At 45.1% G+C, this 26,012-nt stretch overlaps 2 protein-coding genes across 2 annotated transcripts; both read left to right on the top strand.

The window, feature by feature from the left end:
* The first annotated feature begins 233 nt into the window (after positions 1-233).
* Positions 234-15,324, top strand: SAR1A (secretion associated Ras related GTPase 1A). Its single transcript, XM_019712458.3, has 7 exons — positions 234-360; positions 4,392-4,465; positions 4,607-4,726; positions 5,150-5,215; positions 7,813-7,916; positions 11,530-11,661; positions 12,895-15,324. Exons 2-7 carry the CDS (start codon positions 4,408-4,410, stop codon positions 13,009-13,011), a joined length of 597 nt encoding a protein of 198 aa, XP_019568017.1. The 5' UTR covers positions 234-360; positions 4,392-4,407; the 3' UTR covers positions 13,012-15,324.
* Positions 15,325-17,444: 2,120 nt separating this feature from the next.
* On the top strand, positions 17,445-25,258 carry TYSND1 (trypsin like peroxisomal matrix peptidase 1). Its single transcript, XM_019712451.3, has 4 exons — positions 17,445-18,744; positions 20,423-20,553; positions 21,598-21,783; positions 24,360-25,258. The coding sequence occupies exons 1-4, from the start codon at positions 17,579-17,581 to the stop codon at positions 24,575-24,577; spliced, it is 1,701 nt and encodes a 566-aa protein (XP_019568010.3). The 5' UTR covers positions 17,445-17,578; the 3' UTR covers positions 24,578-25,258.
* The last annotated feature ends 754 nt before the right edge of the window (positions 25,259-26,012 follow it).

Genomic DNA, 26,012 nt, shown 5'->3' with positions numbered 1-26,012 from the left:
CGCTCCGAGCGCCTAGATGCACCGCGAGCCTCCAGGATGCTACTACTCCCCCTCCCTAGGCGCGGCGCTGCCACGTCCTGGTCTCTGTATGGGAGGGGGCGTGGCCAAGTCGGGCCCGCCCCCGAGTGTTCGTCGTGCCTGAGGCCCGCCCCTCCGCGGCCCGAGTCGCTGGTAGGGCTCCCGGCTGTTGCAGAGCGCGCTGACGCTTCGAAGGGGCGGGGGCAAGCACGCGCCCGGAAGTCTCGGGGGAGAGGTGTTACGTATATCCGGCGAGTAGCTGGCGGTCCCGGGTGCTGCTGGGCTGTGTGCTCTGAGGGAGGGTCGAAGCCGTCCGCCGCCGCCGGAGGAGTCCCTTGGGCTGTGAGTCTGGCGGCCGAGGCGAGGGAGGGAGCCCGGGTCGGAGGCGCTGAGGCAGATGGCGGGAGGGTCGGGGCGGAGGCCGGTGCAGGCGGGGTTGGGGGGGAAGTGACACGCAGGCGGTTCTGTGGGGCCGCGGGGACGGTTCTGGGCGGGGATGGGCCGACTTGGCCGGGTCTGCCCGGTCCCCTGCGGGTCTCTGGGGTATCGGGGCGATCTGCATTCCGCTCGGGGGGTCTTGCCGCTGCTGGGTGGGATAACAGTTTTCTTGCCGGATACTGTGCGCTCGGGTTTACGAAACGGCCTCACAACCCGCCTCGGGGGAGCCGCACAGCCGTCGGTGAGGCTGGTGGGAGACCTTGATGATTATCCTTGTGGTACAGACTCGGGGACTAAGCCTCACCGAGGCTCAGTGAATTGGCCAAGGCCTCACAAATAAATAGCAAGTGTGAGCGTTGGAACCAGTTCTGGCTCCTAGCACAGGGCCTGCCCCCAATCCACTCCAGTTATCATCTGATGTCCTTGGTCGAACACTGTATTTTCTCCTTCAGTGCATGGAAAAAATTCTGCATGTTCGTTTGGTATAGATTAATGTTGTCTTCACGATTCTAGCCGAGAGGGCAGGAACACACTTGTGAGCGTGGGCACTAATTTGTCTGCCAGTGTTCTGCCCTGCTCTTGTCTTTTCTCCTTTACCTCGATCCGTCTGCTGAGGTTGTGACAGGGGGCTTATGGAGGTTTGCAGTGGGACCAGCCTTTGATATATACCCAGCAGCTAAGCAGGTTTCTTAGCTGAAAGCCAGCTAGCTGCCTGCTATCCCAGATCTGTCTGAAATGGTGTCTCAAAGTTGCTCCGTGTATGTAAAGAAGTAATGAGTATGTAGAAGTGATGCATAGAGATTTTTTATTGGGCAGTGGTCAGCCTAGTGCTTTTCCTTTGTATTTGTTTGATCAGTCAGTCCTAAAATTTACAAATTTTCATTTGTGGTACCTTGGCAATGCTTTTGTTGGCAGTTTAGAGCCCTTAAATTTTAGAGCAGTCATAAGGGGGTAGAGTGGATCGAGGATAGAAAATAAATAGGATGCTAGTTATTAACAGTCCATTCACAAGGTATTATGTGTTGTAAAGACGAAAACTATAAGATTGTCATCTGTGTAGTTAGTGGGTTAAGGAAATTTTATGTGTTTTTTTTCATCGGTTTTGTGATTTTGATTTGAATTTTATGTGATATTAACAGGAAGAGCTGTGGCCTTGATGTTAAAAGAGGAGGGTTTAAGTTCTGGCACTGTTACTTTTTCAGCTGAGCCGTCTTGGTTGAGCCAGATAACCTAGGACTGTCAGCATCTTTGTCGTGTTAAATGAGGCGAAAGATTCCTGCCCAATAGGGTTGGTGTGAAGTTGAAACGAGATGTATGTACAGGCACTGGGTAAACTAATCCTAAAATATCAAGGATGGAGGCGGCGTCAACGCCATTTCCTTAAATTTGGTTAGCAGTGCAGCACAACTGTTTGTGTCCAATAAGGGTTTTTATTACTATTTTTTAAACATGATCTGAAGAGTTTCTTTAAGCACTAATTTTGGCGGGAAGAATTACAGGACCTTTAAAGCAGATATGTCAAGGGACAATAAATTGGAAAATCAAAGTAGTTCAGGTACCACAAAACCGTCCTCAAAGTGGAGTTTTCCCCTTGTCCCCTGATGAGAATTCATCTAGTTGGGAATACTTCTAAAATGAAGTGGTAAAACTTTACAAAGAGTCTGGAAAGTACTGACTGCAAGCCAGTGTAGTGCAACTAAATGCTTATGTGTTGGGTTTTTAAAGGAGTGATGCGAGTGAGAGGTGCTTTCTAAAGGCAAGCTGCCCTTCGCCAAGTGGTAGACAGAAAAGTAAGGAAGGCTAACTGGTTTGTGGGGATTGCAGAGGAGTGGCACATAGTCCTTTTACTTACCTGCAGTGAAACTTCAGCACAGGAACTTTTAAGTGTATTTAAGTCACTGATTTCTTAAAGTGCAGACCAAGTTTCCAGACAAAACTGTTACTTAACATGCTAAATTTGTTTTCTGCCACAGTATATTTTGATGTTACTGAAAAGGCAGAAAACCTTATTTAGTATCTTTCTATAAAAATTTCAGTTTCTCTCTCACTCAAACTCCCAAACTTCATTTGGCTTTCCATGGTAAGAGCCATAGAAAATAAGCATTAAGCAATTCCTACAATTTATGAGTCAGGCCACAGGCCTGATTTAAAAATGAAAACAACAGTAATTGGATGAAAAAGAAAATTAGCATACACTATCTTCATTTCCCAATTTCTTCTTCATTTAACATTCTTTGAATGAAGATACAGGTGGTTTTTTATGAATCCTTTTACAGGTCACTAGTAAAAGTAACAAAGCTAAACCTTTGTTTACTTTTTTGAAAAAAAACAAAACTTCATGAAAATTTTGTTTGAAAGCAGTTGGTCACATCTAGTATAAAGCCTTTGTGTTCAGCTGTTTTCAATGATGCACAGGAATTGAAGTAGAGGAACTTGCCCTTTTTTTTGCACCAGATCTGAGCTAATGAGGTAAAAGTTCCCTATGGGGAAATGCTGACACTGAGAAACCTTAACACCCACCAGTGGCTCTAAATCCTCCTATCTTAACTTCATTCAGAGATCCTCTTGCTTATTACCAATGTATGTAGATCTTTTTGTAGCTTTGGGTCATCTTTTGTCTAGGCCTATGGGAAACAGAAAGTGGTGTTAATATCAGTACAAATTAAGGTATGTGCTTGGCTAGGAACCTAACTGCACTGTCCTGAACAAGTATTATTATAAGAAAATCCATATTTGAAAAATGGTAGGTCTTGATTATTCACATTAGGAAAGGATTATCTTACTGCTTCATGGCTCCAAAATAGTGATATTATCTCTTTTATAAGTTGAGATGCGCATCTACAAGAGGGGCTAAACACATATTGTTTAAAAAGAGATAGCATTGGTGAATGCAGCAGGGCAAATTGAGCCAGCCAGAAGGATTTTGATGACCATGTTTTTTAGGCCGGTTTACAAGGATGGGTTAATATGGTTTTCATTCTGGTTAATATGCATTTTTTTCATCATTTTCTACTCAGTGCATCACTGCGACATTTTGATGCAGATTATTGATGGGACTAATTCTGTAGAGGTTTTGCTAACTGGTAGATAGCGGTGGTGTATCTAGGGAATGTGGATGAGCAGCAGCCTGGAGGAATGAGTTCCACAGTAAAAGAAGAAAGTACTGTACTTTGCCACGTATAATGTGCATTTTTTTGCACAAATTTGTGAGGGAAAACTAAGGATGCACATTATATATGGGTATTACTAATTCCGTATCTATATAAATGTTTTTAATTCTCTTATTTCTGCTTATGAGTTAAAAGTATAACTTTAGAAATCAACAATATCCGTATGCAAAATAATACCCTGGAATACAATGATCGGTTTTGTTGAACTTATGATGAACTTGCAACGAGGAAGAGTTCTTGGCCTTCTATGATGCATAAATAGTGTAAATTTGTTACCAGTATGTAAAATTTCTTGTACCTTGTATCTTGTATCTGTTCTTGTGTTTTGTAATTATTTGTTACATAACATTTCTTGTACCATAATATGTTAAGAAATAACTGCTAAAATTCCTTTATAATACAAAAAACAGGTACCTAAATGTAAACAAATAAAAACTTGAATTAAAAAATTAAAATGAAAGATTTTTTCCCTGAAAGTTTGGGCCAAAAATGTGGGTGCGTATTATACCCGGGAGCACATTAGACATGGCAAAATATGGCATATCTTCAGCTCCTGGTCCTCTCAGTATCATAGGTTGAAAACTTAGGAAACCAGGAGTTTGTGCAGATATGACAATTCCAGAGACTTCCCTCCAGAGTGCAAAATCCTTTGTTTTATTATGCCTGAAAACATGGGACATCAGTGCCAGGGAATAAGAGTTAACTTCTCCAAAACTGTTCTAGCATCCAGAAAGCTAATGTTTGCTGCTTTCATATTTTATACAGGTAGTAAGCATTAATAATGTCTTTCATCTTTGAGTGGATCTACAATGGCTTCAGCAGTGTGCTCCAGTTCCTAGGTAAAGCCGTTTTCCTTGAAATAGATCATACGTTTTACATTTTCTGCATTTCCTCCAACAGTTTCAATATACACAGCCTGTGGTATATAAAAAGCAAAATTATGTGTTTTTTGTTTTGTTTTGTTTTTTTTTCTGTTTTAGGACTCTACAAGAAATCTGGAAAACTTGTATTCTTGGGTTTGGACAATGCAGGCAAAACCACTCTTCTACACATGCTCAAAGATGACAGATTGGGCCAACATGTTCCAACATTACATCCAAGTAGGTTTGAAAATACCAGGCGACCTTTTGATATTTAAAGGTCAATGTCAGGGCTGGAGGATGAATCCCCAGTTTATGCAGTTCTTTTATTAACTGAAATTCCAAAGGACAGCTCACTTGAAAAAAATTAGGATACACTCAGGTCACATACTCATAAATACAAATCTCTGGAACTTTGTCACTCTCTTTTCTCATAAGTCCTGTAAAGGGACACATCTGTCATTTCTACTTCTAAGAAGCAGCAGATACCTTGGAGAAAAAGAAACTTGGCCTTTTAAAATAACTTAATAATGTTTTCACACTTGTATTTTCTTTACAAGGTGAAAGCTTCATTAAGCTTTGCTTGTATTGGCTCACAGTACTCGTAGCTGGGCCGTGGTGGATGGAGAAGTTCATTTCTTTTCTCTCTTGATAACTTTTCAGCATCTGAAGAGTTGACAATTGCTGGAATGACTTTTACAACGTTTGATCTTGGTGGGCATGAGCAAGGTAAGAGACGATTCAGAGAGGATGGTATTGACTTATAGTTCATTTTGTGCCCCTCCTTTTTTAAAAAAGCAGTGTGTCATTTTTACTTTTTAAATTGCTTGCATTTAGGATTGAGATCTTATTACTTTAATGAAGTTGGTTTATTCACTTACTATTTTTAAGTAATTTCCACCTTGTCAAAAGTTGCATAAATAATAGAGAACGCCACTTCTTTATACCTTTTGCCCAGATTTATCAGTCTCCCTCTGTATACAATACATATTAACATTTATTTTTCTTGAACCATTTGTAAGTTGCTCTTTTATTCCTTAATACTTTAATGTATATTCCTAAGAGAAAGAATATTCCCTTATATGGTCATAATCGTTATCAAACCCAGGAAGTTTCATTTTTATCTACTCTGTAGTGTATGTTTCTTTTTTTGTCAATTGTCCCAATAATCTCCTTTATAGCATTTTTCCTTTTGAACATGGTTCAGTGCAATATCACGTTGAATTTAGTCCTATCTCTTTTGTATCCTTTATTCAATGGAGTATATGTAGAAAATTAAGCCATTATTTGTAAGTAATTCCAAACTTGTCAAAAGTTGCAAAAATAATCCAGTGACTACTTGGGACCACTCTGATCTAAATCGATATTTTGTATGCTGTACCCATTTGGATCATTTGGAACGTTTTCTTCTACTTTCTTGTTCTCCACAGCGCATTTTTGCCTTAGTCAGGCTGAGTCTGTGTGGTTCCCAGATCCCTATCAGTTGTCTTGTATGTGTTTTGGAGATACACAGAATGGGGCATCTTTATCTGATGGATACTCACTTTACATTTGGCAAGACTCTAGGCTAAGGAGTAAAACATTTACAATGCAGGAATGAAAAATATTCTGGAAAGGTAGAAGAAAGAACCTGTTGAGATTCTTTCAGATTTACTCACTTGTTATTAAATTGAGTTGAGAAGTTTCTTTTTGGAGCATTATATTAGGTTGAATCTAATATAGTTTTTTTAAAATGTGGTTAAAAAATAATATATTGGTAATTTAATCATTAAGCCAAAAAATTTTAGCCAAAAGGCTGAGACGTGATCAAAATAATTTTAGTCAGTCATTCCATTAACGTATAGTTACATTTATTTTGTTCATTTAATATTTACATGCTATAAAATCATAAATTTACGTGTGTGTATACGTGTGTGTATATATATGTGTGTGTGTTTATATATATGATCACAATCACATATACCTGTACAGAAAAAAATATTGAAAGGAAATATATAAAAACGTTAGGAGTAGGTGTGTTTTGATGAAGGATTATGGATTATCTTGTTTCCTTTTTTTCTATAATGAGCTTGTATTATTTTCATTTGGGTAGCATTGGGTGTATCATGTCTTTTCTGCTTTCAAAAAGATTTGTAACTTCATACAAATTTAAATTCAGAAGTAATACAGTTATAAGCTGACCTGAGACCCTTAGGAGAATGTAGAGCAGTGGGTATTTTTAGACACCTGAACTGGGGATTGTGTATTATTTGGTTTGATAATTTAGCTTTCAGGTTTTGATAGAGTAAGATGGAAAATGTGTTTGATGTACGTAGTTTTGTTTGAGGAAAATTAGCAGAAACACTTTTTGTAATAACCCAGCCACCATTATACAGAAGTTACTAAAATTCTGTACATTTGGAAGTTTCCTTTTTTGAAAAAATACTTTAAAAATGTAATTAATAAGAGTAACCTACACTCAATGTAATGAATTCAGGGTACAATCAGTATACGAATATGGAAAATAACAGAAAAATTTCCCCAACCTCTCCTTCCCAGTCCCACTCTTCAGAGGTAACCATTATTAACTGGTGTAGAGATGCTTCCTTATTCATCCCATTGAAAGGAGTAGAAAAGAATGGCTTAGAAATTATAATATAACTAAAGCATTGCTTCCTAAACCATTATCACTTCATGTGTCAAACAAAATAAATAAAATGTATAGGCACACCAGGTTAAATACAGGAGACTGAAGTGATACCTGGGAACTTCCACCCCCTGTCAGGCCCAGTCTCCCTGAGGGCTGAGTGGATAAGTGTGTTAGTACACTTACACAACGGTTAGTTAGGAAATAATTGGGACTAAAGTTATATGGACAAGTAATTTGCATCATGATGGTTTAACTCAGAGCTTACAAACTAAAATAGCTCCAGGGACGAGGTAGGTGATTTAAGTGAGTGAAATTGTCTGGGAGTAAGACAGTAGCAGGGAGTGGTGGAAACTGGCAGACAGAAGAGCCCAGACCTCATCTAAAGGAGCTGCCACTGCTCAGTTCCAGTTGATTATTGGCATGTGGGTAGGTAGGCATGGGATTGCAAGATGTTGCAGTTTTTCAGAAAATCAAGCAGACACCCTGATTTCCAAATTTCAAAAAAATCTGATTCAGTTCATGGACCATCATTTTATAGCTTCTGTTCTGATTTAATAATGGCTGGGAGTTGGAAAATCATATGGAGTCTACTGCTATTGAAACCTGGCCAAGATTTGCCCACTAGATAGACCATCAGGTTATTTATTTTGAAAATACACATATTTGTATTGATGCACTACGAACTTTGTCTTTTCAGCACGTCGGGTTTGGAAAAATTATCTCCCAGCAATTAATGGGATTGTCTTTCTGGTAGACTGTGCGGATCATCCTCGCCTCATGGAATCCAAAGTTGAGCTTAATGTACGTTTATATGTTTTTCCTTTCTTCGCCTCTATTTCTTTTTAATACTGCTCAGTAGTGCCAATACTTAATCATGCCAGTTAACGTTTAGTGAAAGTCCTAGCTATGGGAAGAAAGTGTTTCAAAATCTATGACATTGCTTTTCAGTGTCCTAAGGAAACTCAGGTTGAACTTGAATAAGTTGCCTTTGTTTATATTCGTCATAGGGTGACTCTCTGTCCAGTTTGCTCAGGACACTCAGTTTATGCCTGTTGTCCCAGCACAATTAACATTTTTTCCTTTCACATATCACATCTGGCCACTCTTTATGAAGCGTTGGCGTAGTGAATCCCTAAAAGGGATGAGAGTTCTTTACATTTTGAGCCTGTCTTCTCAGGTTGTGGCCGTCCAGCCTTGCACTAAATGACTTGCCAGACCTTAAGCGTCTGTTCTCAGTCTTTAGTTTGGGTCACATGCAGCGTTTGATGCTATCAAGGACTAGCTTCAAGTTTTTTTCCTTTCTCAACATCGTATTTTCTTGGCTTGACAGTTTCTATAATGTTGTCTCTGTTATCCCTACTGCTTTGCCCTGTGCCTCTTCTTTCTCTGATTTCTAACTCTCTCTCTGCATTCTTGTTTCTGGAAATTTGAACCTGTCTCCAGTTTATTTGTAAGTATGTTTCTTGAATCTATACTCAGAGTCTCATATGGACAGTCCTTCCCTTGCTTGGCCTTTTGGCACTGGTCGTTCTGTCTTTCTTTAAACTCCCTTTTACATTCTTGGTTTTGGTGCTCTCTCTCTGGCTGATACTTCGACTCTTCCTCTGCGTAGCCCTTAAATCGTGTTCCCTGGGGTCTATACTTTCTCCTAGGCTACTCCCATTGCTTCATCTGCCACCCACATGCCAGGGACTCCTAAATGGATTTCTCTTCTCTAAACCTCTCTTGAGTTCCAGCCTTATTCATAATGCTGCCTACTAGACAGCTCCATCTACCTATTTTATTCTTCCAAATGGAGCTATTCGTCTTCCCCACCATGTACCTGGACATGCAGTCCACAACCCTGGGAATTACTATAGATTTTACCACCACCCTGCCACGTACTGTAATAATGCTAGAAAAAACTTTCTCAGACTTGTCATTGCCCTACTTAATATCCCCTAATAGGTCTATTACATTGTGGGTAAAATCCACAAATCTTTTGTATAGTGCATAGGATCTGTCATGAGCTTTCCTCTCTTTATTTTTCCAGCTTCTTTTATCTCTGGTGCCTACTATTTCAAACATAGAGAACAACTTGCCCTCCCTCAGGTATGCAGAAGTGGCTATCCCTGCCTGGCTTTCTCACCTGACCCCCTATCCCCTTTTGCTGGTAAATTTCAGGTGTCCTTTAAGAGATCTTAGTTCAGGTATGACCGTTTCTAGGAAACCTTCCCTGAGCTCTCAGACTGTAGACTCTCTACCTTATCAGTGTCTGTTGTCTCTACTGGTTTTCTTACAGGTCTCTCTCACTGGACTGTGTACATGATAGAGACTTTATATCTTTGTGAAACTCCTGCACCTAGCAAAGCATTGGTCACGTAGTAGGTACTTCGTTAGTACAAATGAACGGCTTCCTTAATCTGATTTTGTCTAACATTTCCTGGAACTTAAGATGATCAAAGGGTGTTGCCCTTTATCTGTTCAATTTTACTCTCTGTTCCTGGCTTTTCCTGTCAGTGAGAACTACAGTCCCAGTGCAATATTGTGATTTATAAGACATATATATTTTGGTCATTTAGATGATCAAGATGTATTTCTCATCCATATGTCGTTTTCATCCACAGTTCCTGTCATACAGTTCCCAAAACCCTTGGACTTTCCTAAGGGAGGACAGCCATATAGGGCTTTGGTTATGTTAATGAAGTGGCTTTTGGACCCCACCTAACGATGGGGGCTGGTTACCAGGGGGCCTAACCATTAGAGGCTGGAACTTTAGCCCCACCCCAGGACTTCAAGGGAAGGGAGAGGGGCTGGAGCTGGAATCAGTTGCTAATAGCCAATGTTTTAATCAATTGTGACAAATAAACCTCCATAAAAACCCAAAAGGCAGGTTTCAGAGAGCTTCTTGGTTGGTTAACAGAGATTTGGGGAGAGTGGCTCACCTTGCAAGGGCACGGACTCTCAGTACCCTTTCCTAATACCTTGCCCTATGTATCTCTTCCATCTGGCTGTTGCCTGAGTTACATCCTGTTAAAATAAATAAAACGGTAATTTGTAAGTAAAATGCTTCTCTGAGTTCTGTGAGTTGTCCTAGCAAATTACTCAACCCAAGGAGGGGGTCGAGGGCATCACTGATTTATGAGCCAGTTGGTCAGAAGCACATGTAACAACCTGTATTTGCGGCTGGCATCTGAAGGGGGTGGGGGCAGTCTTGTAGGACTGAACCCTTAACCTGTGGATGTTATCTCTGGGTACGTCATGTCAGAATTGAGTTGAATTGTAGGACACCCAGCCGGTGTCCCAAGAATTGCTTGTTGGCTGGGGAAGCTCCCCCCACGTTGGAATTTGTACCAGAACCAATTTACCCAAGCTTGAAATCTCGGCCAGCTCTGACTCCTCTTTGTCTTTCCTATCATTTAGACTTCAGTCTCTTTATTTCTTACACCGGAATGCCTGCTGCACTTTTTATTATATGCTGCCATGTTAGGCCAGGTCATCGTCTCTTACCTGAGCACCACAGATATGTACTGTTTGTGAGTTCATTGTACTAAAAGCTATCTAGTAACTTCTGGGCTTGGGGGCGTTAGGATCTATTACAGCTAACCTCTCAGACTGGCACCATAATGTTGGGCCTCCCTCCCCATCCCACTTATATGTCAGCGTAAATGCTTTAATCCAGGCAGGTGATCTCTGCAGCTTCCTGAATTCTTTTCCTGCTGTAAAGCCATTGCTTATATTCTTCCTTTCCCTTTCCACCTGTCCAAATCCTGCCCCTCCTTCAGAGCCCAGTTTAGGTGCCATATCTTTGCTGAGACTTTCCTCAAGCCCATGCACGTCACCATTTTATTTCCCTGAACATCTTTCAGTATTTATATTCTGTCCCCATTCATTGTGACACTTAATCGTTCACTCGCCTTGCGAGCGTACAGTGAGAATTTCTTGAGGCCAGGGGCGTTTCTTACCTTTCCTTCTGTAGCCCTCTCAGTACCTGAGATAGTGCTTTGCACACATTGGGCACTCAGTGAATACTTGGGGGGGGGGCGTTCCTGTAGTCAGTTTTGAGGCCCTGCAGCCATAGCACTCATGCTTCTAGGACTGTGCTCAGTGGATGGCCTGGGGATGGCCTGGGACAAGGGACTTAGCTCAGAGTTACCTCTGAATAGTTCTGCTGCCTGGTAAATAGATACAGCCTTAAGTTGCCATTGATTTGAAGGCATTAGGGGATTTTTACATAACGTCAGGGTGTTTTTAGGGGCTTTTTACCTAATAATGAGGGTGTTATGTAATGTCAAGATTAACTTAGTTAATCACTCACGTGTAAAGATGATCAGATTTTGCTTTACATTTGATACTTACAGACAAGTGAAAGTCAAAGTGGCTTTTGTTGTCTGGTGGGCTTTTATAGATTCCTTACTTCGTATCTTGTCTTTAGGCTTTAATGACTGATGAAACAATATCCAATGTGCCAATCCTTATCTTGGGTAACAAAATTGACAGAACAGATGCAATCAGTGAAGAAAAACTCCGTGAGATATTTGGGCTTTATGGACAGACCACCGGAAAGGTAAGAGAAAAATCTTCAGGGGACATATTCCTGTAAAGGAAATTCACAGCTTTAAAAAATTCATGTTTTACTATCTAGATTTTACTTATCTTTCTAAAGTTTAACTGGGCTTAAGATTTGTTTCATTATAGGTAATTTGTAGACTCTGAAGGTAGGAGTATGTTCTTTATAATGCGATACATTCTTCAGGTATTTGAGGATGAAGGAAATGGTACAAAAGGCAAAGTTACATTTAACAATTTTCTGACTGTCTTTCAAATTCAGTTCTGAGGAATCTCTTAAAAGAGCCCCTTTTAACCAGAAATCTTTTTTTTTTTTTTAAACTGGAGATTTCAGGTTATGAAGAAGAGTGATCATTTTTATGTCTCACGTTCCAAGCATTGAAATCCAAGCAGCGGATCATCCTCAGTGCTCCTTCCTCAGGGGGGTTGGACTGTTATCCCCGTTTTGCAGATGAGGAAACTGAGAGTGATTTGTTAGGTCTACACAGCAAGTCAGTGATAAAAGCAGGACTAGACGCCAAGTCTTCTAGATCAATAGGTTATGTTGTCTCCAGTTGGAAGGAGAACTGACTACTGCAGAAGCGTATGCTTGAGAGAGAAAATCTAGATCAGCTATAATTAAGCAGGAGTCGTGGTCTTTTCATCTCAGTGTTTTTAAAAATTAAAAAAAAAATTTCCTTTTGGGAGATCTATAACTTTGTTACTTCTTTACATGGTTCCTTAGTCTTACCTCTTGGTTACCTATTTCTGTCCAGAAATGCTTCCTTTAATTCATTTAGTTACCCCTCGTCTGCATGAGTGTTAGACACATGAATTTTTAATTTCTTCAGTGTAACCTGTTATAAATGTATATTTCTGAATGCTTGCATTAATGAGAATGTCCTTGTTTCTAAAAACTCCCAGACTTCCTTTGTCCATCAGAGCATGCTGGTTCTATGGGTGCCAGTGACTGGTTTCTTGGTTTGCTGCATCTCTGGCCAAGTGAATGTTGGTGTGTTCAGAGCAAATGCTCTTCACAGAGAGAGTGAAGCTAGGAATAGGACTGTGCTGCTTATTCTATTCTGAAAGCATGAAGCCCTGGGGAAGTCATCCACGTGGCCGTGACCACATTTCTGTAATTAATCCCTTCTTAGATTTGCTTTTGAAGAAACGAGAGGATTCTTGTGATCACCATTCAAGCTTTTCTCCCATGGAGATGCTAACAGGCCCTTCTTGGTTTTGTCTCCCTTAGGGGAATGTGACCCTAAAGGAGCTGAATGCCCGCCCCATGGAAGTGTTCATGTGCAGCGTGCTCAAAAGGCAAGGCTACGGCGAGGGCTTCCGCTGGCTCTCCCAGTATATTGACTGATGTTTGGACAGTGAGAATAAAAGAGTTTTACTTCTCTGGACTGATCCTATTCACAGCTTCCTCATGAACTTTTCTAATAGAACAAGGAGAGCTCTCCAACCATGTCTGCCGTTGAGAAGCCAAGAGTCTCTGTCAGCTCTCATCGCCCAGTGGTGACATGTGCTCTTCTCCACACTGTTGGGAGGTAATGCTGCCCTACGTGCTGGTGCAGGTCCGCATCCCGGGGCTTGGAAGCTGGCAAGATTTGCCGGGTAAAGCTGTGTGCCATCATGGGGCACCTGAAAAGAAAAACACGTCTCACCACTGTGGTTGATTTCAAAAGAAGTGATTCTATTTTTTAAAGAAAGTGTTGTTAATGTAATTGGTTCCCCTCCTAACTTTGAGTTTACAATTTACTTGGTCCAGAGTTTTCTATTCCTTTTTTTTTTTTTAATCTAGTGAATGGCATTTAGATACTTCATAAAATTATGCACAGATACATGTTGGAGGCCACAGGCGGTCAAGTGAACTTCTTCCTGTTGAGTTAGCAGGTTGGTGAGAGAAGCTCCCCTGTCTGTCCAGCTGCCTTGTAGCAGGTGGCATCCGTGTACACAGAGAACTAAGAAAGGACAGAACCTGGCCTCACCGCTGCAGCAGGTCCCACTGTGGCAAGCGAGGCTGATTCTTCCTCAGAGCGTATAGCAGATTGTTCACTGCAGAGGAGTTCGTTATAGAGTGGGTTATTATTATTAATATTATCACCTAAAAAGTTACAGATTTCAGCCGGTCTTTGCTTTTAACTCTTGTGAAGTTTTATTTTTCTCTGTAGCACTTTTTTTATTTTCAGTTATACGAAATGACTTTCGCCTCATAGAAGAGCTGAGAACATCTCCCGTGGTGTCATATCCTGCAGGTGTGTGTCAGCTACTTTTGCACACATTCTAGGGGGAATATGTCTGGATAGGAGAGTCACATAGGACAAAATTAACAGTTTAAGGGTTCTTGATTCCGTCACTTGAGAACTTAAAAATCTGGTATTTTAGCATTTGGTTGAATCTGGGAAAGATTTACTTAATGAGCTTTAAATTTTCCACTTGCAGAATTTGGTCTCTGTACTGGACTATTTATGAGTTCTTTTCATCAATTTTTTTGTTTTGGTGTTTAAAGTTTAACATCTGCAGTTTTTCCAGGTTGGTTGGTTGTTGTTTTTTGGTACGAAATTGCCTTTCTCCATTCCAGAAATAATCCAAGAATTTTGTGTAGGGCTATTATTCCTGTTGAACCAGCAACACTTAGTGTCCAGAAACACCCAGTACAGAAGCCTTAGCATCCCCAATGGTGAGGAGGATTGTTTTCGTAGCTTTCCATTTTCTTAATGTCATGTGTGAAATTGGATTTTCATGTTCTTAACCAATTTCTACCCTTGCAGAAAAAGATGATGGGATAGGAGATGGTCTTAGGATGGGAGGATATCTTCATTCATTTTTCCTTTAATGAAAGATTAGAGGGAGTTTCCTCAGAATTGAAAATTATGATGATGATACTTACTTGCTGAGGAGTCAAGTCAGTGGATTCTCACTTCTAATGTGAGAGTAGGGGAAGTGTGGGTAACAGACTCCTGGGGTGAGAGAGCATTGTTCTTTAGTTGGGTTTCTCATTGTTAGTCTTCAGTACTGACCTATTGGGAAAGCAGACCTTTTCACTGCCAGGTACAAGATGCGGAGGCTCAGTGAAGTGTAAGTCTAGGAAGAGCGTGACTTCATTTATGAGCCAGCATAGCTCGATTAAGACAGAACTGTTCATCTGAAAAGGGGTTAAAGCCTTAAGTGAATAAATCTAGCTAAAGGTGAAAGAATTAGGTAGTTAACTTGCATACTTTTAATTTCCTTTGGCTAAAGGTAACTCATACTTCTCTATCCAGAGACAAGAGAAGTATGATTGCTTCAGTGTTAGTTTTTCTTGTTTTTGTTTTTTCCCTAATCACTTTGTAGCAAGCTAGAAAATTATGGATTCTATGCAGGGCAGCTCTTTGTGAAAGTGGTTTGTCTTGGCCACTGGAGAAAGAGGGGGATTGAAAAGTCCAGCAGCACCAGTCTAGTTCTTGCCCCACAGAAAACACTGTTCCTATAATAAGAGAGTGGAAAGAAGCTGCTGTGAGGAGCTTGGCTCCTAACAGTGAGGATCAGAGCTTTTTGTACAGGAACTCCCATGAATTGAGACTTCATTCTGTTTTATCAGAGTGCATATATGTCCTATTTCAGGAAAAGTAAAACCGTCATTTACAAAAGAAAGTCAATCTGTATCCTAAGCATTTTAATAAAAAGTTCAAACAAACTTGCTGTCGTGCTTTTTTTTTTTGGCATTGGTTTGTTCTGAGTTTGAACATATCAAAACATTTGTTATGTGAGAAAAGCAAAAAGTTTTCCTTACTTATGGGGAGAAATATGTATAATGGATGTGAGAGACTTAAAATTTGCTACCAGAAAAAAAACAACAAAAAACGTCTAGGCCAATTCACATTCCACTAGAAGTAATAAATTTAGCACTGTTTGAGAGCCTTGGTGGTCATCTCTGCGACAGGTTGGACATGGCAGACTTTTGAACAAAATCATATTAATATGCAAGCAAGGACTGGATCCAGTTTAGTTGTGTTTCACTCATCATTTTATACAAAGTTGGAGAGATCCAGTTGAATGCTACGTTTGGCAAAATACAGGAAGGAATGAAACCTGTGCTTGTGCATTATGAGCTTGTAGGAGGGCAGGTTCTTTTTGACTATTAAAGTTATTGGAGGCAATCTGTGGTTGAAACTAATATCCATGTTACTATAAAAGGCAGCCATAGGTGTTACAATGTTTATAGGTGTTTGAGTTGGAGTGGAACATGAGACTTAAAGGCTGAGTCAATGAGCCCAACACTCCAGGGGTCCCACCTTGGTTGTTGGCTGTGACTATTATGATGTGTCATTAACAGACAAACCTGACGTATAACAATTCATACTGGAGGCTTGAGTGTCTTTAAGGGAGAATGACTGGGCTCTAGAAAGAAACTCTCAATTGCTAGGGAATTAGGAAAGTTGAGAGATTTTACTATGCTCCAGCCATCTTCTGTGTCACAGAACCAAAAAAAGACAGTGCTTGCTACAGGACTGCTAATTTCAGTCCTGCCTCATATTAAAATGGATTATTTCCCTTTCTCAAACAGGTGTGTTACTGGGAGCACTACGAGCATTACCCAGTGTTGTGCTGGGGCTATACCAACAGCTTTAGTTTTATTCAAAAATTTGAGGCAGAAAAGTGGTATAATTTTAGTTATTATTTTTCATTAAGTTGACATAAATATGTCCTAATAATCATATTAAAAATTAATGTGTATTTTAGTGATATGTCTAGCTTGTGGTGACTGGAGAAATCCTGAAGTCCCCCCGCCCCCCCACCCCCTCCCCAAATACACTTATTCATGTTCCTCTATCCTCAAGGATACTTCTTTGGGAAAATAGGGATGCTTTATGTTAGCTTAGATCATGATGACCATAGTTTGTGGGCCAAACCTGGCCTGCTGCCTGTGAGAAAAAAATGCTATTTCGTGATGTGAAAGTTGTGTGAAATTCGAATTTTAGTGTCCATAAATAAAGTTTTGTTGCAACACAGCCACCCCATTCCTTTAGCTTTTGCATGCTGCAGCTGCAGAGTTGAGTATTTGAGACAATGCATGGCCCACAAAACCTGAACTACACTGGCCCTTTACAGAAAAAGCGTTTGACCCCTGACCTAGGTAAATCCTGGGTGGTCATTATGTGAAATATGCATACTACAAAATATAGCCTTGTATAATTAAAATTTTTAATTTGTATAATTAAATTTATTTTATTAATTTATTATATTAATTTAACTTGTATAATTTTTACTTCAACCACTGCTCATAGTCAATTTTAAAGGGCAATTTTATTTGGAGCAAATCCATTTTCCAGGGGATTTGTCGTATTGGGCTTTGGCATCAAAAGACCCGAGATGCAGTCCGTGAGCTCCACGCCACCTAGTGGATTGCTGCCGTGTTCAGAATACTGAATTGGCCAAGGATTTCCTTGCCGTATGATCCCGTCAGAGGTCGAATGTCACCTCCACCTGGGCAGCTGCTGACAGGTGCTGTCATGGCCCTGGGCAAGTCTAGCCACGTCAGCGCTCATTTCTATTTCCTTTCCTGCAGCCCAACAAACAGAGAAGAGACTAGGCTCCGAGGGACCCTCCCCCTGCCCTTCCCCCCAGTCTCCCGGTAAAGCCGCACGCCTGTCACTCTCCCGGGCCTGTGCGACCGCTTGGTCCTCTACGCTGCCCACAGGTGGCAGGAACCAACAGGGAGCAGAAATGAGGGTCAGCGTCAGCAGCCAATCAGGTTCGGCCCCAGGCCCAGCCAATTGGGCCGGGTCTGTTGGGTTTAGCCAATCGGGTCCGACGAGGAAGACCTGAGTAAGCGCTTGCGCCTCTCGCTTGTAGCTCTGGGTGGCGCTCGGTGGGGTCCACCGGTCCCGGCTGGGTTCCTCGCTCACTCCCTGGATCTCCGGGAAACCCAGATACACCGTCCCGGAGCCATGGGGCGGCAGTGGGGGCCAGCCATGAGGGTAGCCGAGCAGACGGGCTGCGTGGTGAGCGCCTCCCGGGCCGGGCAGCCCGAGGCGGGCTCGTGGAGCTGCAGCGGAGTGATCCTGAGCCGCAGACCGGGCCTGGTGCTGTGCCACGGGGGCATCTTCACCCCGTTTCTGCGGGCGGGAAGCGGGGCGTTGACCGCAGCCGGCACTGCCTTCCTGCCCGGCGACAGTTGCGGCGAAGACCTGCGCCTGCACGTGCAGTGGGGCCCAACGGCCGCGAGTCCGGTAGGCCGCCCCGAACGGGGCCGCCCCGCGCTGTGCACGCCCCAGTGCGCCGGCCTAGAGTCCGGCCCCCTTGCCGGGCACCGCGAGCCGCCCCTGCAGCTCCCGCACCCCGCCGAGCTGCTGCTACTGTTGAGCTGCCCAGCATTCCGGGCCCACTTCGCGCACCTCTTCGGGAGCGAGACAGCAGAGCAGTGGCGCTTCGCGAGCACGGCGCCGGACGCCGAAGTGTCGGAGGACGAGGAAGAGGATCAGCTGAGAGCGCTGGGCTGGTTCGCGCTGGTGCGAGTGCGGCCCATCCCGGAGGAAGAGGCGGATGAGCGCGGGCCGAGAGTGGCCGTGGCGCCTCTGGGGGCCGTGCCCAAGGGCGCACCGCTGCTGGCCTGTGGCTCCCCGTTCGGCGCTTTCTGCCCTGACATCTTTCTCAACACGCTGAGCCGCGGCGTCCTCAGCAACGCGACCGGCCCGCTGCTGCTCACGGATGCGCGCTGCCTTCCTGGCACCGAGGGCGGCGGCGTGTTCGCGGCGCGGCCCCCGGGGGTGCTGGTGGCGCTGGTGGCGGCGCCCCTCTGCTGGAAGTCCCGCGAGTGGGTGGGCCTCACGCTGCTCTGCGCTGCCGCCCCTCTCCTCCGTGCCGCGCGTACCGCGCTTGGCCGCCTGCGACCCTGTGCCGCTTCCCTGGCGGCCCTCCTGCCGCCGGAGGTGGGCGCCCCATGGGGCCTGCCTCTCCGAGACCCCGGGCCCCCGTGGGCAGCCGCGGCTGTGCTGGTGGAATGTGGCACTGTCTGGGGCTCCGGAGTGGTCGTGGCGCCCCGCCTAGTGGTGACCTGCCGGCATGTGGCCCCCCGCGAGGCGTCCAGAGTTGTGGTGCGCCCCACCACCTCCAAGTAAGGCCCGCAAAGCTGCTCCCACTCTACTCCCTTACCAGGTCTGAGATCTGGATCCTAGGGATCAGGTCTTAATCCTTAGGACTACGGAGGCCTTCGGGCGTCTCGCTGGTGCTTTGGTGGTGTAGTGTGAAGAGATCTGGGACCCTCCCCTCATCCTTGGCTCCCAGAACCCCAGTACGGGATTCTGGGCCTCCTGGCAGGGGCTGAATGAGGCTTGGGCAATATGCCAACCAACTCTGAGTTTGGGAACTGGCTTCCCTGCATACATCTCTCCCAGTCTGGTTTCCTTCTGGGCAACTTCTGTCTCACAGCCCTGCACCCACACACCACTAGGCCGTTTGACTACCCCCAACTCCAAGTGGCTGTGAAGGCCGGGGGGCCCAGGATGCTCTCCTGGGATAATGGGTTGGGCCTGTTTGTCTTATTTACCTCTTAGATCTTAACCAGAGCTTCCCTCCCTTCTAGATCCAAATTACAGATGTGGGGTTCCACCTAATTAAAATGTAGGAGTGGAGCCCAGGCAGATAGATAGGGTTTGAAAATCTTTGGGTGATCCTGGTGGGTAGTCTGGTTGGGACGTTAGACAGTCATTTGTTCCCTCTCTGAAGAGAACACTCTAGTCCTCCTGTACTTCCACCGGCATGACAGTGGCTTTGGCTTCCTGGCTAGGTTTTCTAGTACATGTTCTATTTCCTGTGTAGGCCTGAGTGCTTAACTTAAGCCAGAGCAAAGCAGGGTAGCACCTTGGAGTTAGTCCTGATGTTCTCCTGTCCCTGCCTCAATCTAGCCTCCCAGTTCAGGCTTTTCAAAATCTATTGCATTTCCAAGGTTAACCCAGCCCAGCTTTGTCATAGAGGTCCCCACTGGCAGCCGACAGGCTAGCCATGACTTTATAGGGAAGACTGGCGATGACCATTTCCATGGGTGTATAATCCCAGATTCTTCACCCCCCTGCCCCACCCCACTCTTGCTCCTAAGAAAATCAACAGGTCTGCTGGAAGCAACCACTACAGAGTGTGGAGCAGGAAGCCCATGTGTGATCTTGGGCAAGTCACTTATCTAAGTTGCTTTGCCCTGAGTTGACATGTAAAGTCTTGGAACAGACACTGGCACATAGTAAGTGCTATAGAAGTGCTGGCATTTATGTAAACAAGGACCTAGAGGGATGAAGTCATATCATGCCTGCCCCACCAACTGACAGGATTGTCAAATGAGGCAGTGAAGGAAACGCTGGTCATGTTTGCTCTGGCTCCTAGCACTTACTATGTGATGTTGGGAAAGTTACTCAACCTCTCTGGGTCTCAAATGCACCATCTAAAATGGAGATAATACCAGTGCCTAGTTCGTAGGGCTGTTGTGAGGACTAAATGAATGGTGTCCACAGAATGCTAACACCAGGCCTGGCCGCTGTGCTCACTGGGCGTCAGGTGTTTACGATCATGGTGACATGCAGGAAGCTTTGCAGAGAAGTAGCCTACAGTTGTAAAGCATTTTTAGAAATCCCCCAGAATGGTTAAATGACAAGCCAAGAGTTACCGGCCTGGTAGGTTTCAGGGTTGACAACACATCTTTTAACTCTCAAGTCCATGACTTTTACTGTCACTCGTCCCTTTGCTTCTTCCATGTGCGAAAGGGTCAGAAAGCCAGCTTGTCATTTTGTTTCCCTTGCTCCCAGGAGTGCCAAGATCTGGGGACATGTAGTATTTGCCACTCGGGAGACATCTCCCTATGACATAGCGGTGGTGAGCCTGGAGGAGGACCTAGAGGGTGTCCCCATACCTGTGCCCACTGAGCATTTCCACAAAGGTAAAGGACAGAGGGTCTTCTGATCTGGGGTGGACCTTGGGAAGGGAAGTCAATATTGGGCACTCAAGCACTGCAGATCAGGGGGCCAGTCCCCCAGGCCAGCTCCCTTCCCCACCCGTACTGGGCTGATGAGTCAGGGTGGCATCGAGCTGGCATGAAATCCTGGCTCCAGTGCTTTGGCTGTGGATGCTGTTGGAGGCTTCCCTGCTTATGCCCAGCATATCTAAGGTGCTGGGGGGTGAGGGTGGCGGCAGGTGGGATCCCTGGTGAAGGATAAGCACGCCTCTCCTGAGGCCCTGTGCCAGTGTAGTGTGCAGATGCTCGGCCTTGGGGGCTCCTTATAACCCTGCAGGCTGGGCAGAGAGGTGTTGCTCCAGTGGCATGATTTGAGAAAAAGGCTTTGTGATGCTGCCATAGAGGTACCAGAGGTCTCATTTTGTGCCTGCAGTGTAATACAACTGCAAAGAGTACAAGCTCTCTGAGCTGGCATCTCCTGCCACTTACTAACCCTGTGTCCCTGGACAGGCAGCTTACTGTTCTCTGCCTCAGTTTCCACATCTGTGTAGTAGGGATAGCTCCCTACTCCTGGGTGTTAGGAGGCAGGGGTGAAGCACTCAGCCCTAGGCCCTGAGCATTCAAAGCACTTGGTAAAGGAAGGTTCTGTAGTCATCACCATTTTTTTTCACCAAGGGATTTCTTAGTCCCAGGAGTAGATAGATTGATGTTAATTCTACAAACATTTATTGAACACCTAGCTAGGTGCTAGGAACTCCAAAATGTGCCCCATCTATCAGGGGACATAGGGCTGGGGAACAGGCTGATGCTGAGGAGAAGGGGTTGAGCAGGTGCTGGGCTGGGAGCTCAGTAGAGGTCCTGGCCTCTAACTGTGGGGACCTGGGGAAGGTTCTCTGAAGGCAGGAGTATCTGAGCAGAAACTTGAAGGGCAGAGTTTGGAACTTTGGAGAGGACAGGAATAGGGTTGGAGAGGGTGAGTCTTGCCCGGCAGAGGAGGCTTCTCAGCTTCACCCTCCTTCCCTCTGGCAGGCGAAGCTGTCAGCGTGGTGGGCTTCGGCATCTTTGGCCAGGCTTGCGGGCCCTCGGTGACCTCAGGCATCCTGTCTGCTGTGGTGCAGGTGGATGACACCCCAGTGATGCTGCAGACCACGTGTGCTGTGCATGGCGGCTCCAGTGGGGGACCCCTCTTCTCCACCCACTCGGGGGATCTCCTGGGTAAGCAGCTGCTTGGCCCTCTCCCAGCTTTCCCCCTGCCAGAGCCTCAGGACCTTCTAGTGACTGCTCAGTGTCCAGCCCTGGGAGCCCCCCTCTACCTGGAAAGATGGTGTTCTTATGCCCAGGAAAGAGTTAGGCACGGTTTTCAGGCTGTTCTGCTCCTGAGGGTGGAAAGGGACAGATGCTGAACTGTGAGGGAAAAGGTCTGGGTTCTGGTCCTTTCTCTGCCACTAAGTCACTTTGTGACCTTAGGTAAATCACTTAATCTCACTCAGTCTGTGAACCTCAAGAGTTGGATTAGTCCAAGCCTTCAGAGACTGGGCAGGTAAAGTGAAGGAATGAGTGAGTGAAGACAGCAGAGAGTGGAGGGTCAAAGGTGAACTGGGGTGAACCCTACTCAGCTCCAGTGTCATTGCCACATTATGAAGGAATGGGGGCCTAAGACTGGCCCATCTCCGATTTTTCACAAGAAGCTGTGAACCTCTTTGTGTGTGTGTATGGTTGTTAGATCTTTCAATTTTTAAAGTTTGGTAACTAAGTTAGGTGGGTTATTTATTTTTTTTAAGCAATCCATTTATCTATTTTTAAGAAAAGCCAACATGAGTCCACATGGATACCTCCAACTGCAGGCCAGCACACAGGTCCATGTGCACTGCCCCTTTTCTCGTTTCTGACTGCTTTCCCCCAGAGCGAGAGACTGGCTCTTACAAGAGACAATAGATTGCTTATTTCTGCAATCGTAGTATGCAAATAAAGTTAACCATGACTTATTAAAACGTGTATACAGATAAGTAGATACAGAAATAAATATGTATGCATGAATATATATATATATATATATATATATATATATATATATATATATATATCCCAGCTCTGTCGTTGTGACACCCCAGTTGCAATGAATATACCAACAGCCCAGATCTTGCTTTCTAAGAGCAATTCTCTAGTAAAAAGAACCGGAAACTGGTTGATTCCAGGACTGGGACAGGGAAAATCCACGATGAGCCTGAAGTACCTTGTGGTACTGGAAAGGTAGGAAATCCTAACAACGACAGAATGATGGGGCATGTCACATGTTGAAAGAACCAGAGCTGACTTGAAGGAACTCCCATTGGAACAACTTGCGCAGCAGAACAAGTACCAGTAATGTTGGATTATAACCCAAAGGAAAAAATGAATATCCATGAGTCCACAGTGCTATAAACAAATAACCGAATAAATTTTTAAATGGAGACAAGCAACAGCTCTTCGTTACAGAAGATTTCCAATTAATAAATGCAGACAAAATGAGGGAAATAGAAAGTCACTATTGGTTCACCACGGTACGAATTGCTGCAAACAGGATCTGCTGATGTATGCTAAAATCATGGGCAAACGTTTAAATACAACCAGGATATTTGCCTTACCCTAAACTACCTAGTACGTTACAAAGGGGAAAATAGTAAGTCTAAGGGAGAAACCTGGCAAATGCCACCTTAGCCGAGTGATCAAGGTTAATATCACAAGTAATGATTATAGACATCATACGGCTCCTAACAGGACACACTGAGAAGGATTCGTTGTTTCTCAATAAGGTGTAAACCTCAGTCTTATGAGAAAACATCAGGGAGACCCAAACTGAGGAACAGTCTACAAAATAACTGCACCTGTATTCTTCAAAGTGTCAAGGCTTCATGAAAGATAAGGACAGACTGTAGAACTGACCCAGGTGGGAAGAGTCTTAGGAGAGGTGACAACTAAATGCCATGTGGAATCTTGGAATGCCTTCTGGAACAGAAAGAACATGAATGAAGACACTAGTGAAATCCAAATGAGATCTGTGCTTTAGTTAATAGCATTATACCAAGGTGAATTTCTATTCAAGATGTTTAATAGAAGGGAAAGGTGAATGAAGGATGTACAGGAACTCTACTATTTTGGCAAGGCTTCTGTAAGTCTAAAATTGTCTTTACAACTACATGCGGGGCGGCCAGTTGCTCAGTGGTTAGAGTGCAGTGTTCCTCCCGTAACACCAAGGTCCCCAGTTCGATTCCCACATGGGCCAGTGAGCTGCGCCCTCCACAACTAGGTTGAAAACAATGATTTGACATGGAGCTGATGGGTCCTGGAAAAAACACACTGTTCCCCAATATTCCCCAATAAAAAATTTAAAAAAAAAACTACATGCATACACATGCACACACATACATGCACTACGCAGGCCAAACAAGTGTCTGTGGGTCTGATGTATTCATCCGCTCACTTGAGTGCCTCCTCTGTGCTGGGCACGGTTCTTGGTCTGGGGAGTCTGCACAAACAAAGCAAAAGGTGTGCCCTCATGGACCTGACCCTAGTTGGAGAGAGAAAATCAAATAAGTGAAACACTGTTAGATATTGATGGTGTTAAGGAGAAAGTAAAGTGGGGAAAGGGGACCAGGGTGTGGGCAGCTGGTGTCCATGAAGGGAAGCCTTGCGTCTGGGCGCTCCAAGCCCCCAACAAGCCTAGGGCCTCCAGGATGGAGATAGGCCTCCCTTCCCATCCATCCGTCTGCCTCCTGGCTCACACCCTCTTTTCCTCTCTGACTCCTCAACAGGCATTGTTGCGAGCAACACCCGGGATAATAACACGGGGGCCACCTACCCACACCTGAACTTCAGCATTCCCGTCACGGTGCTCCAGCCGGCCCTGCAGCAGTATAGTCAGACGGGCGACCTGGGCAGCCTCCGGGAGCTGGACCATGTTGCCGAGCCAGTGAGGGTGGTGTGGCGGCTGCAGCAGCCCCTGGCAGAGGCCCCACGGAGCAAGCTCTGAGGCTATCACCCCTGGAGAGAAGAGCAACCGTTTTATGCCATGGGAAGTGCTGAGGCGATGGTAGCCTCTGGATCCTGACTGGTGACTTTTCCATCACTACCCCCCTCGTTTGGTTCTGGAGTCTGGATCAGACTTCTCAGCCCCATGGGTCTCCTAGCCAGCAGCCCATTTTGGGGTGCTTTCTTCAGCCCCCACCTCTCTCTGCCCCCAGCACTAGACTTGGCTCTGTTAGTCCCCACCTGGGGATCCCAGCACAACTGCAGAACAGCCCTGATCCTGACAGGCCGATGCTGGCTGGGAGGCAGCCGCTGTGTCTGTTCCCTGTCTCCTGATGGCCACTGGCTGCCTGGGGCAGCTTCTTCACAGGGGCTTTGGCTCCTCTCTGCTGGCTGTCAGAATTGGGCTGACAGAGCCCTGGGACTTCCTCAGAAAACCTCGGCAGAGGCCCTGCTTTGAAGACCAGAGACGAAGGAAAGGAGCATCTCCCTGTTCTGCCAGACCTATGGGGAGACAGCCCCCGAAAAGCAGGCCTGCTGTATCTTCCTATGTCGGTGTCACTGAACTGCAGGGGCACTCTGACAGTGCCTTCACTTTCTAACCCTTACAGTGGGTCTCAGGGATCTTGAGGGGTAGAGTGTGTCTGATTGGGGTTTGGGAATAAACAGGACCTCTATACTTGTACATAGCCGCTTCTTTGATTTCCTTTTTGTTTTGAGAGTTGAGTCGGGAATAGGCAAGCACCAGGCCCAGAAACATACCTTTTCCGTCTCACTTTCCCGGTGCAGTTTGATCTCCTAGGATACTCTCGTGTCAGACTGGTCCTGGTAGCGGGTCGCGGTGCCAGTCAGCACTGGATGGTTCTCATAGATCCCAAAAGGTGGTGTGGACTTGGCCTGGCAGCAAGTGTTTCCGGAGCACCCGGGCTGTGCCCAGGCCTGTGGCAGGCCCTGGGGCGGGTGGGAGTTGGGGAGTTCAAAGGTGAAGGAGGCCAAGTCAGCCCCGATGAGAAGACAACCCTGCAAGTCGGGAACATGCGACCCTCAAGAAATGATTGTTAAATCATTGACAGGTGGAATGCCATTTGGGACCGGCGGGGGTGGGTGTGGGGGGGTGGGTGCCTAATTCTAAATACCGAGAATCCTTGGGAGGACTTTGTGTCTAACTTCTTGTAGAGTGCCAACTCGGGGCACCGTAGAACACCCTGTGATGGTTGTTTCCCCCTGTATGGATTAAGAATGGGTCCAGACGGCAGTTAGCCTGAGAGAAGTGCCAGAGTAAATTAATGGTAGCAGGGGGTGAGGGCTGAGGCTTGGCTTTGCTGGGAGGGGTTGGGAGAAGGTTTATTTGAGCACGTATGGATACCAAGTAGCTCAGGCTATTAGGGGGAGACCAGTGTGTCAGCCCGTTAGAACGAAGGGCAGGGCAGCTTTGTCCT

This window comes from Rhinolophus sinicus, chromosome 15 (assembly GCF_057876585.1).
Source record: "Rhinolophus sinicus isolate RSI-liver-muscle chromosome 15, RSI-T2T, whole genome shotgun sequence".
In the NCBI taxonomy this organism is placed as follows: domain Eukaryota; kingdom Metazoa; phylum Chordata; class Mammalia; order Chiroptera; family Rhinolophidae; genus Rhinolophus; species Rhinolophus sinicus.
Note: the sequence above shows the minus strand (reverse complement) of the source record. Positions and strands in the feature narration are given on the sequence as shown.

Coding starts and splice junctions, on each gene's coding strand:
- SAR1A (XM_019712458.3), top strand. CDS start 4,408: ATGTCTTTCATCTTTGAGTGGATCTACAATGGCTTCAGCAGTGTGCTC. Junction 4,466..4,606: donor CAGTGTGCTCCAGTTCCTAG/GTAAAGCCGTTT, acceptor TTTCTGTTTTAG/GACTCTACAAGAAATCTGGA. Junction 11,662..12,894: donor ATGGACAGACCACCGGAAAG/GTAAGAGAAAAA, acceptor TGTCTCCCTTAG/GGGAATGTGACCCTAAAGGA.
- TYSND1 (XM_019712451.3), top strand. CDS start 17,579: ATGGGGCGGCAGTGGGGGCCAGCCATGAGGGTAGCCGAGCAGACGGGC. Junction 20,554..21,597: donor CACTGAGCATTTCCACAAAG/GTAAAGGACAGA, acceptor TCCCTCTGGCAG/GCGAAGCTGTCAGCGTGGTG. Junction 21,784..24,359: donor CCACTCGGGGGATCTCCTGG/GTAAGCAGCTGC, acceptor ACTCCTCAACAG/GCATTGTTGCGAGCAACACC.